Below are 12,534 nucleotides of genomic sequence, written 5' to 3' on the forward strand. Positions count from 1 at the left end.
TCGGCGACACCGACTGACTCGTCATGCAGTAGTGAAGCGCCTGTGTGCATGTTTCACACGGATTACATAATCTGAGAATATTTGTTTTCCATTTGAATTGGTTCATTTGAAAGTGGACATTTCACTCTCTATAGATATATTTTAATATAAGAAAAAAAATATACACGGAGTTTCGCGTTTGAGTTCACAGACCGAGATGGCAGAAAGCGCATCCTGTTTGCTTTCATTCTTTTACAAAAGCACGTTTTGTTATTGTGAGTGCACATAAATAAACATAGAGTCTTTACAGATTTGAAAGATGTATTACTCTTATCTGTATGACCAAAAATTATGGAGTAGCCTATTTTAAGAGCAAGTGAGCGCACCGGCGCCTCCAGCTGTCCTGCAGTGAGTGCTAATGTTCAGCCAGCACACAGACACTTGAATATAGCGCACATTTCTCTAGGTTAACATTAGATTGAGCGGCCATGTAAAGTTGCTAATACTTACATATTTCAGATGATAAGCCATTGTGGTGGATGATTGATAGGCGAGCATTTGGATGTCCTGCCGGATGTACTGTATTACCATAGATCAGCTGTTAACGATCTGCGTGACTTTGCCAATGTGGATTTTTTTTCTGCGACTAAGCTACTAAACAATTTTGGTCGACCAAGCCTCTTCTGGCCGACTAACGATTAGTCGACTATTAGGGGGCAGCCCTTAAGTCCAGATGATATAAAATAATGACATGAAATTATTTTTTGCTGATCATTTTCCACTCTCCTGTTTTAGGGATATTGTTCAAAAATTGTTCATTTATATTTATGATGTAGCATGAAAATTAAAAAAAGGGGGGGGAAATTAATTGATCAGAATCCTGGAAGTTTGTTTCATGTCACTGTAGTCATGATGTCATGGATGGAAAAATTCATGATGGCCTTTCTCTTTCTAGTTTGTTTTGTCCACAGGAGAACACAGAGGAGGCCTTACTCCTGTTGTTAATCAGCGAGTCCATGGTGAGTAGCAGTAAAGATTTGGTGACCCTCTGAACTGCTGTGGTTTAACCATCAGAATGGGAGAACATGTAAACGTGTCTAATGTTACTAGTAGTGTCTGTTATTGATAGCCCTAGCATAGTACACTTCTGTTCAATTTGTGTTTGAAAATTCATAATTGTATTGATCAAGGACACATTAAATTAATCAAAAGTGCCAGTAAAGATATTTATAATGTTACAAAAGATTTATATTTTAAATAAATGCTGTTTGAACTTTCTAAACATCAAAGAATCTTGTAAAAATTGTATAACTGTTTCCACAAAAAAATAAGACAAAAATAACTCTGATAATAATAAGAGATTTTTTTCTTGAGCAACAAATCAGCATATTAGAATGATTTCTGAAGGATCACGCGAGATTTGAAGACTGGAGTATAGGCTACTGGAAATTCAGCTTTGCCATCACAGGAATAAATTACTTTTTAAAATATATTAAAATAGAAAACCATTATTTTAATTTTATTATAAATACGTTTCACAATATTGCTTTTTTTTTTTTTTTTTTTTTACTTTGTTTTTGATCAAATGAGATTTATTTCAAAAACATAAAAAAAATCCAAAACTTTTGAACAGTAGTGTAGTGTAATCCTGTATGTTTTGGGGAATGTGTGTATTAATATCTGTAATTATGATAGGCTAACAGAGACGCCGTGTTGAGTCGAATCCCCGAACACAATAACGACCGAATCATCAGCCTCCAGAGCGCCTCGCTGGTGTATGACCTCCTGACCATCGCGCTCGGCCGACGCGGACAGTATGAGATGCTCTCAGAGGTGAGGTCCTGCCCACACTCATGGGAACATTCAGGAATACTCCCTCCCTCAGCGGGACGAGTTAAACCTCCTGGTGTGGTTGCTGTTGTAACAAGACCAGACCTGCACTCTACACTATATATTCTGTGTGAATGTCTGTCTGGTCTAGAGGTTATAACAGTGTGCATGCGAGTTTGTGGACATGTACCAGAATACTGCTTCAATTATTTATAATATATGATTTCATGTTATCATATTATATCATATAGCTTTTTTGTATTCAGAACTAACCCAGATTCAATATTAGAGCTCAAGTCTGCATGTCACAAATGTGTCCAAATTAATCAGCATTATTAATAACTTTCTACTTAATGTTTTATTTTTGCCACGGACAAGCCTCAGTGTTTGTTTTCAGAAGCCTGGCCTATTTAGGACAGAACAGGCAGGCAAAGAAAAGCATTTTTGGTGTGTGTGTGTGTGTTGGTTTGTAGTGTGATGTTTTCATTAGTGTACCTGGGCAGATTTTTCTCTTCCGTCTCCATCTGTTGATCATGCTGTTGTTGCTAATGTTGGACTCCGCATAACTTTTGCTGTGTCTTTTATATTCAAGGATTTTATGGTTGTGCAATCACAGGGCCCCAGGAGCCTGTCATATCTGGCATGTGTGCCCTCTGCAGGGTCGTGTGTGTGTTTGTGTAGCTGTTTGTTATATAGATCTAATTGTTCAATGAATTGCTCTCTGCTAAGCTGCTAGTGTGATTAACTGTAAAGCCTCAGAGACGCACTGAATGCCTGTGGCACTCTGGGTAATCTTCAGCAGGAGACATGGCCTGGCTCTGTGTTTGACCTTTGTGTGTGTGTCTGTTGGGGGTCATAATTAATGTTCTCAATTCTTATCTGAGGTTATCTTGATGTCTCCTCTCCACAGTGTCTCGAAAGAGCCATGAAGTTTGCCTTTGAGGAGTTTCATCTCTGGTTCCAGCTCGCTCTTTCCCTAATGGCTGCTGGGAAGGTTAGCGTTCCATTTTCTGCATTCAGTGTACCTCAGAGTTCCCATAGTAATAGAAAACCTAGAAATATCAGGCAATTTTAGTGAAATGAAAATTAATAACGTTAAAGTCCTTTTATGTAATTTATTTGATATCAATTTAAAATAAAATCTCTTATATATTTAATACTCACTTATATTCTCTTATTTATATGTTGGGGTCTATAAAATGTTTGAAGATTTTGAAAAAGGTTTCTTATGCTCACCGATTTTTGTTTGATCAAAAATACAGTAACAATGAATATTGCAAAATATTATTACAATTAAAAATAACTGGTTTGTGCTTTTAATATATTTTAAGAAATGTCATTTATTCCTGTGACGAAAGGAATGTGTGAATAAAATAAAATTTATATATATATTTATATATTAATCTACTAGTAATACTCTGCTAGTAATGACTCTTATCTTGGTGTTTGTGTGTGTAGTCGGCTCGAGCAGTGAAGGTACTGAAGGAGTGTATGAGACTAAAGCCGGATGATCCCACCATTCCTCTGCTGGCCGTCAAGCTGTGTATTGGAAACCTGCACTGGGTAATAAAAGAGGAATCATGGGAAATGTGCACAGGCTCAACCGGAGAGCTGACCCTGACCTGTTTACGACTCTGTAAATCCATTACTGATAGACCGTCCACGAACAGTGAGATGGTGATGACATGGGGTGTGTATTTGTGTGTTTTAGCTGGAAGAAGGTGAGCGCTTTGCTAAAATAGTGATTGATATGGGTGAGAAGGCAGCTGAATTCAGGGCCAAAGGCTGTCTAGCTATCGGTCTCGTCTACAGCCTGAGAGCCACAGATGGTAAGCATACCTGCAGTAGAACGCACCATTTTAATACCCTTATAAGACTATAATCTTTACTGGATCCTCTGTAACACACTCTATACCTTCCCTATAATAATACTTTACACCCCGATTTTGTCTTCTGTAATACACTCTGTACCTCTCTAAAACAGTCTATATTGTCTCCCTAATTCCTTTATAGTGCTGTATACCCTTTCTCTACCCTCTAACACACTCTGTACCCTCCCAATATTCTTTTATGCTATTTGTTTCTCTACCTTATATAATGCACTTAATGAACCACTCCATAATGGTCCTCTATAACACACTCTATACCCTTTCTGTAATCCATTTATATTTTATACACTTTATTCTGGATCACTCACTCTGTACCTCTCTGTAAATCTATATTATTTCTTTACCCTTTAAAATTTGCTCAGTACCTCTGTATAATTATTATAATTGTGTAAACTACTCTTTACCCATCTTCTGTCCTTTATAACAAAATATACTATTTCTTTAATCCAAGAATATAATGTTCCATGTTTTGTCCACCCTCTATAACACAGCATATACTTTTCAGAGAGATACGTTTAATCTTTTATAATGCTTTATTTGTTCCTCCATATTTTATGATGGTGGTTCTCAGCCTTTTTGATTGTCTAGCATTATTCAAAGCCCCCCTCGAGATACTTCCTCTGGTATTTCTGCTATAATTATGACAATGCTGCTTTTTTATATATTAAATTAATTAGACACAATTCATTTTGAGATTCTGTAAGATTCTGATTCTGCATGTTTTTCTATAAAAATAGTTATTGGGGGATAAATATTATTTCAGGTTTTTTTTAATGGGGGAGCATTTTATTAAGTTTTCATTAATTTTTACAAATATAATTTAATAATTTTATTCATCCTATGGCCCACGTGGAAGTTTTTCCCCCTGCCCCCATGTGAGGAACCACACTGTTCTGTACCGTTTCTGTAATTGATTTGTCCTTTTCCCTTCCTCTGCACATATATAACACACTTCAATGCTTTATATGCTTTCTCTGCATTCTATAACATGCTCTATACCTTTTTATAAATTTATACTTTATAACCTCTCTCTTTTCTTATATAACACCCTCTGTAATGACAATTATATAATGTAATGATCACTCTGTAATGCTCTATACGTTGTCTTCCCTCTGTTATACACTCTATAATCCTGTGATGCCCTTTCTCTAACATTAAGGTATCTGAAATCTTGCTATATCTTGTCCTTACCATCTTCTCACTTCTGTCGTCTGTCTTTACAGCATCTCTTCGAGGAATGCAAGAAGAGTATCAGAAAAAAGCGCTGAGTGCTTTCCAGAGGTGATTTTCAGACTGTCCTACATTTCTCTCTCTCTCACACACTCTCACATACTGTGCACACTGATGAAACACACTGTTTCTCTCTCTCTCAGGGCACAGAGTCTGTCCCCCACTGATCACCTAGCTGTTTTCTACCTGGCGCTGCAGCTGGCTGTATCTCGACAGGTAGGAGAATCAACATCTGCTGCTTGCACACAGGTAGTGAGAATGAAAACATCTCACTCTCAGATGATGGTCTTCTCCCAGTTTGCTCTTAGATGATGCCTATAAGCATTTGCATGTGGCTAATTTCATCTGCTTCAAGCCACATCTAGTGTGGGTAATATGGCCAAATATATTATCACAATATTTTTTCCGTATCATTCGATATTGATATTTATCATAATATTTTTTTATACCATTTATGAGGAAGGACATGCACTCCTCATGTTTGTTAGGCCTCAGGAATGAATTTAATCAAAGACTGTTCTGGTTTACTACTAAATTCCACATATTAAGCTACCTTTTCATTTAGGGCCCCATTTTAATTATCCCTAAATTTTGTTTTCTTTTTTTCCTGAGTTCTGTTTTATGATTTCATACAAATGTATTATCAAAAATGATGTCTAATGAAATGAATTCTAATAAAAAATAAAAAAAAATTTATGTAATCAAATTAAAATATAACAATCAAATACAAATATAACAATTAATTTAAAGCGAAACAGAACAGAACTTGTATATTGTATGAATTAAAACCCGGATGAAAAAATATCTTGGTTGTATCAAATTAATTAATTAATTATCAATAAATATTTGTTCAATAAATATCAAATTTGATTTATCACCCAACCCTAGCCACATCTCACTCTTCTTACTATGGGAACTTTATTTTGCTTTTATGTCCCTCTCAGTCTGTCTCTCTCCCCAGATGTCAGTCTGTTATTTTTCCTTATCATTTCTCTCTCGGTCCATTTAAACAATCAGCTAATAAAAGCATCTCATGTGTGTGTGTGTGTGTGTGTGTGTGTATGTCAGATTCCAGAGGCTCTCGGTTATGTACGACAGGCGTTACAGCTGCAGGGCGATGATGTTCATTCGCTACACCTGCTGGCCCTGCTGCTGTCAGCTCAAAAACACTACCACGATGCTCTCAACATCATCGAGATGGCCCTCAGCGAATACCCCGAGAACTTCATGTGAGTCTCACAGTCACTGTCACACTTTATCTAACCTCTCGAGCTTGTAGTTAGATGTAGCTTTGTTTTTTGACTACACTGAGTTGATATAGTTGTCAGCAGCCAATCAGAGAATGACAAGGAGCCTATTCTTTTGCACAGCATTCACACACACACACACACACACAAACAGTGGCAGGCAGTGTTTAGACATTTAGAGGCATGCCACAGTGCCCACGCTAATGAGAATGTTTGTGTTTGCTGTAGCAGCTGGGATAGATGGGTACATATCTGCTGCTGGCATCTTCAATTAGACGAGTTAGAAGTATGCGTGTGTGTGTGTTGGATGTTTGAAGCACTGGGCAGTCCCCACGCAAATTCCCTTCTCATTCGATTTGATCAGAGTCCCCTCCATCTCTGTATTTGTGTGTGTGTTGTCGCCCTTCTGGCTGTGTGCTTCAGCCACTTACATAATAGGAAAAAAATACAACAGCTTTCTTTTTCCTCCAATCCTGTGGCCCTCTTTTTCACCCTGTTTTCCCCGCAGGGTTTTGTGTGTTTGTCCAGTTTGTGTGTGTGTTTCCATGCATTTTGCTTCATTGCCTTGAAAGGAAATGCACCAGAACATCCAGCCCTCCTTATTCCACACACACAGACACACGCGACAGGATTAATTCAGCGGTTGTGTGGGCGTCCTAGCGGTGTAGCGTGCAAATACAGCAGAGATGAAAGCGCGGCTGATGAGAATGTGCCATCAGCACTCTGAATTGGCTGAACTCGGATCAGTGTGGCCTTCAGAGACCGCAGCGCGTGTTTAAAGCTCTAACCGATCTCGGTTCAGCTCGAGTCGAGCAGCTGCAATGACAGTGAGCTGTTGAAGAGCAGTCTCTATATATGGTATCTGCTTCACACACACACACACACACACACACACACCGGCTGGATCTCTTCACATGCTGCCATATCTGATAATAGAAATGCCCATCTGCACTCTCGATGGTGAGACTTTCACTCAGCGTGAGCAGATCTGCTGTCTGCAGAAATGTGTGTGAAATACAGGTGTTAATAAGGGATTCTGTGTGCACTCATTAATAACACTAGACAAGATACAATACACCACAAACATCCATCCACATATGCAAAATATACAAAACAGCACTCAATATAATACAAAACAACATCATTTGAATGATTTTATATATATATTAGTTAATATTTGACATTTAATTATGCATTTTCCCTATATTTACATTTAAATTACATTTGATTCTGTGCTCATTTCAAGTTAAGCTTCTTGAATGTAGTCTCTTATGCTCACCAAGGCTGGATTTATTTGATCAAAAATACAGTAAAAACAGTAATATTGTGAAATATTATTGCAATTTAGTATCAATTATTTTTGTTTATAAAAAAATGTTATTTATTCTTGTGATGACAAAACTGAATTTTCAGCAGCCAATACTCCAGTCTTCAGTGTCACATGATCCTTCAGAAATCATTCTAACAAGTTTATTTGGTTCTTGTCAAGAAGAACCCAATTTTTGTGAAAACAGTTGATATATTTTTAGGAGTTTTTTGATGAATAGAAAGTTCAAAATGACAGTACATATTTGAAATAGATGTCTTTTATAACATTATAAATGTCTTTACTGTCACTTTTGATCAGTTTAATGCATCCTTGCTGAATAAAAGTATTTCTTTAAAAAAAGTCTTCCTGACCCCAAAGGTAAGGTAGCGTTTGATGCTTATAGCATTTAAATTATTGATTTTAATTGTAGTGTTTCATTTTAAATGTATTTAAATAATTAAAATCAGCTATTTATTGGTTAATGGTCATTACATGAAAAGAATTATTGGCTTATCCATATTGACCAGAATTTATTATACTTCACAACACATATGCACAATATACAACGCAACACTAAATATAACGCAAATACATAACACAAATACACAATATACAATACATCATACATTCACAATAGACCAGGGGTCTCCAAACATTTTTTAAAGGGGGCCAGATTCGATAATGTGGACACACCGGGGGGCGAATGCTTCATATATATATATAAAGAGAGAGATGTGTTCAGACCATACTACGTGCAATATAGCTGTACAGTTGAACAGTATTCATGGATGTTTTTTCCTTGTTCAGTTTATTGTATTATCAAGAGAAATCTATTGATCTGCTCTGTTGATGTTTATTTGAAGTTATTCCAGCAGAAAGGGCTGAATCTTGACTTTGGTTTAAAGTTTTTTTATTTAAAAGGGCTTGCAGAAGAGACTTAGACTGATTCATCTCTATCTGTGTTCAGTAAACACTCCTCTGTTTATTAAACACTTCATTAGACATTGTGATGAACGGAAAGTGATTATAAACACTTTTTTTGTCTCTAGTCTATTATTCACAAAGGTGAAGTTGGAGACGTTGTGTCGAGGTCCAGAGGAGGCGTTACTCTCCTGTAAACGCATGCTGCAGATTTGGAAGTCCTGTTACAACCTCACCAACCCCAGGTATATACACACACACACACACACACACACACTCCAGCTGTTGACACATGAATGCTAGAAGCTCAAGTGTCGGCACTCACCATCACACATAAGACAGCACAGCATGTCTCTCTGGCTGCGAGGAGCTCACCACACCTTCATTAAAAATAAATAAAAGCATGGCTCATACCACTGCTGCATACTGTGATTCAGTCCTGCTTTCTTCCGCTCGCTCTCTCGTTCTAATGGCTGGAATGCCAGCCCCCCCGCTGTCAGAATACTCCAGCTCTTCCTGTCAAACTGTTCTGAACTCAGTACCTGGTGACAATCCACCAGAGACCAATTAGCGCCTGGACACTGTAACCAAACACTGCCACATATTCAGAGTCCCTCCCTCCAAACACTGGGTAGCGCCTCTCTGTCAGGACCACTGGAGCTCGTCCTCCCTAAACCCCACCGCGAAGTCGTCCTCGAACCCCGAACAGCTGCCACTACATCAGAGGTTTTGGGGTACCCTCCAGAGACAGTATGAGGACACGGAGACAGACCACATCAGAAATATGAATGTGAAAAAAATCATGCAGTCACGTAAGAGAAATTTCTTTCAGTCTTTTGTCAGTAATGTAACCATATATAAAGCACAGCTCACACAGAGGTCACTTTCAAACTAAGCAGCCTTCTGTTGGCCAACACGGTGTATTTGCATTGAACCGTTGCAAAATCTGATTTGAGAAAACTTTTGTGAGGATTTCTTTTGAAATGACTGGATTTCTCAGAAATTTGCTGAACAGCAGTAAATGTGGCACACCTTAATGCTCAGTATGTTTCAGTTCAGCTTTTAGTTTACTCCAAAATGTCATTGCATCAGCCTTTTTTGTATGATTTGAACTGATTCTTATTTCATTTAAAATGTTGTTGGAACGTAAGTTTACCCTTGCACTTTAGGAAAAATGTCAGTCTTTTCACACTGAAATGGATAAAAACGGTATTCCTACATAGAAGGTATTAGGGATGCACAATGTATTAGTACCATATTCATTATCAGAGGATATTTGGGTTTTATTTTTATCAGTATTAGATATTTAATTGTGCATCCTTTTTCATATTCTTTCATTTAGATTACCTTTGCTATCATCTAACCCTGAAGTTAATCTGTAAAAACACAAATAATTTCTGTAACCCGTACTATAACTTTTTCTGTTCTTTGTTCTGTTTATTTTTTTTCGTCTTCTTTGAATCTTGTTAAATTGCAAATGTACATTTAAAAAAAAAAAAATGTGATGCCTCAATTCACTTGTAGCATTTAAAATATTCGATTTAATTTTTTTATTTATTTGGACAAAATAGTATAGCCATTTATCGGTTCTCAGCAATAACATGAAAATAATTATCGGCTTATCTGGAATGAACAGAATTCCAGTTGTTTCCAAGGTGGCCACTGAGTGAACTGACTTGTATTAAAGCAACTTTGGTCCCCCTCTACGTCAGATTTTCAACTCTTTTGAAGAGATTATTAAGATTATTTGAGTTAAGCCAAATACAGTTTTAGAGTTTTTAGCGAAAATAAATTCAAAAAATCTGTTATAATTTAGTCCTAAATTTTCTCGCCATGAAAATAGCCACAGAAGCTGGTATGGCAACAAACAAACAAATGTCAACTTTTCGGTCTCCGTAGAGTTTTTTTTTATTTTTTAAGCGATCAGATTCATGATTTATGATAACCTGGTTAACAATAAAATGGGTGAAATTTCATTATACTTACATTACTTAAACCCAAGGCATATCTATGAATCATATCATCGAGACTTGAGTTTGGGCTCTTTTGATTTGGACCAATAAGCAACTCTAGCAGCCATTCACAACATGCAAGCAACCACCTAGCGATGTCCTGACAACCCCCTGTAACACCCTAGCATCTGGGCACCAAGTCTCCTCAAATTTTCTTCTAAATTTCTCTCTTGCATACTTGCAGTTATTTCTATACTCCTTTTCAGATGAATAGTGTTGCAGAAACATTGTGGTTATGTGTGCAATAGCAGTGTGCCATGAGATGCTGAGTGAAATTTCTGAAGGTTTCATCATTCTGTGTGTATTGATGTGCAAGTATCACGTCGCCTGTCTGAGTGCTTTACTCGTTCTCTAATTTTAACGTCTTAATTGCCTCTTGCTTCTTGTCTTCTCTCTGTGTGCGTGTAGTGATTCTGGGAGGGGGAGCAGTCTGTTAGACAGAGCTGTTGCTGACCGTCGCCAGCTGAACGCCATGACACTACCGGACTTCAGTGATCCAGAGACAGGTGAGCGCGCACACACACACACACACACACACAAATTAATCTCCACATATCTATATCTGTATAATTATGGTGGTAACAGCTTTTTTGCCCTACCCTTTTTGGTGAGTTTGCATCACAGTGACAACGGATCCATCAGCTTTGCTGTCATTTTATCTGTATTTCCTAAATATGTATCTCTCTCTTTCTCTCTCAAACGCACAGATTTGATTTCGAGTGAATGAAATAAGATGATGGGTTGGTTAATGCTCTTTGTTATATACTTTTATTTTTTGCATTTCTAATGTTGTAATTCTTGTAGAAGGGTCATATCATGAAATTTGTCTTTTTTTTAAGTTCTATGAATACATACTTTATACTTTAGAGCTCTTCTTTTGCAGTCCAAAAAGAACATTAGTTAAAACTAAGCTGCAAAAGCTTGGGTTTCTGACGTCAAAACACTATTTAGTGTTAAGCAACTGCCAAGTCATGGTAAGGTGATTTAGAAGGAACTAGACTGGATGCTATTATTCCTCAACGTAAGAAAAAATAGTGGTTTAACCCCTTTAATTCCTAAAAGAACAATGGGCCTTGAATGAAAAACTGCTTTGTCTCATTTCAGTTACAGATAAATTTACATGAATTTTCCCAGTATCATGTGCAGCGAATAGAGTAATTAGATAAAGAGGGCTGAGATGAGTGCAGGTGTTGATTTGCTGTGTTTGCACAGCAGTGATGGTGGAGGGTTTCTGTGCTGTGCTGTGTATGCAGACAGTAAACATGTCATCTTGCCTCTGTGATTCAGCAGTTTTCCCATTTTCTTTACAACCTTATCTTTCTGTTCCAGCTGTTCAGTTCTGGTTATTTTTTTATTTTATTTTTTTGACTTTTTACTTTATTTCTATGGCTATCAATGTATTACAATGTATTTTTATTTACTTTGTAATTCCCTATGACAGCCTTAATTATTATCTCTTTTTCATTATGTATTCACTGGCATTGATTATTTTTCTCAATATTCTGTGTTTCCCCAAGATTTATCTTTTGTTTTTTTTTTGTTTTTTTATATCACATTGTTATTACTTTCGATTTTTTTTTTTTATTCCTAGCCTCTCATGCCTCTTCCTCCTTCTCGGGGTCAGAACCTGTATCTCCTCTTTTTCCTCTTTCATCCTTCTATTCTTCACCTCCACCCAAGGCCGAATCCACCCAGAGGCGCAGCAGCCATGCTTTCTGTGACCACGCCCCCCGCCGACGCTTCTCCTCCGCCAGTAATTCACTGTGCACCTTGTGTGTGTTTTTCAGCCAATAGCCTGGCATGAGTCTCCTCTCACTAGCCAATCCCCTGCCTCTAACCGCAGTGCTCTGCCTGCATAACCCTGCCTCCCAGCGCAGTTCATTTGGAGGTTGGTTAAAGAGTTAGTTCACCCAGAAATGAAAATTAGACTGTGTTTTACTTACCCTTGAAGCATCCTAGGTGTATATGACTTTATTCTTTCAGACGAATCCAGTCGGAGTTATATTAAAAATTGTCCTGGCTATTCCAAGCTCTATCATTGCAGTCAGCAGGTGTTGCAGTTGAACAGTCCACAAGTCGTCAAATAAAGCGCGCGCATTCATAATAAAACAGGCCTC

At 37.5% G+C, this 12,534-nt stretch overlaps 1 protein-coding gene across 1 annotated transcript in view; it reads left to right on the forward strand.

The window, feature by feature from the left end:
- The window catches only part of LOC107721724 (tetratricopeptide repeat protein 7B-like), a 49,189-nt gene that overhangs the window by 20,434 nt on the left and 16,221 nt on the right, over window positions 1-12,534 (forward strand). The window contains exons 9-19 of the mRNA XM_016529880.1: window positions 935-998; window positions 1,675-1,812; window positions 2,720-2,803; window positions 3,268-3,372; window positions 3,521-3,638; window positions 4,922-4,979; window positions 5,072-5,144; window positions 5,997-6,157; window positions 8,534-8,650; window positions 10,826-10,923; window positions 12,009-12,170. Coding sequence (XP_016385366.1) covers window positions 935-998; window positions 1,675-1,812; window positions 2,720-2,803; window positions 3,268-3,372; window positions 3,521-3,638; window positions 4,922-4,979; window positions 5,072-5,144; window positions 5,997-6,157; window positions 8,534-8,650; window positions 10,826-10,923; window positions 12,009-12,170 — 1,178 coding nt within the window. The remainder of the gene's footprint in view (window positions 1-934; window positions 999-1,674; window positions 1,813-2,719; window positions 2,804-3,267; window positions 3,373-3,520; window positions 3,639-4,921; window positions 4,980-5,071; window positions 5,145-5,996; window positions 6,158-8,533; window positions 8,651-10,825; window positions 10,924-12,008; window positions 12,171-12,534) is intronic.

This window comes from Sinocyclocheilus rhinocerous, unplaced genomic scaffold (assembly GCF_001515625.1).
Source record: "Sinocyclocheilus rhinocerous isolate Xijiao unplaced genomic scaffold, SAMN03320098_v1.1 scaffold432, whole genome shotgun sequence".
Lineage (NCBI taxonomy): Eukaryota > Metazoa > Chordata > Actinopteri > Cypriniformes > Cyprinidae > Sinocyclocheilus > Sinocyclocheilus rhinocerous.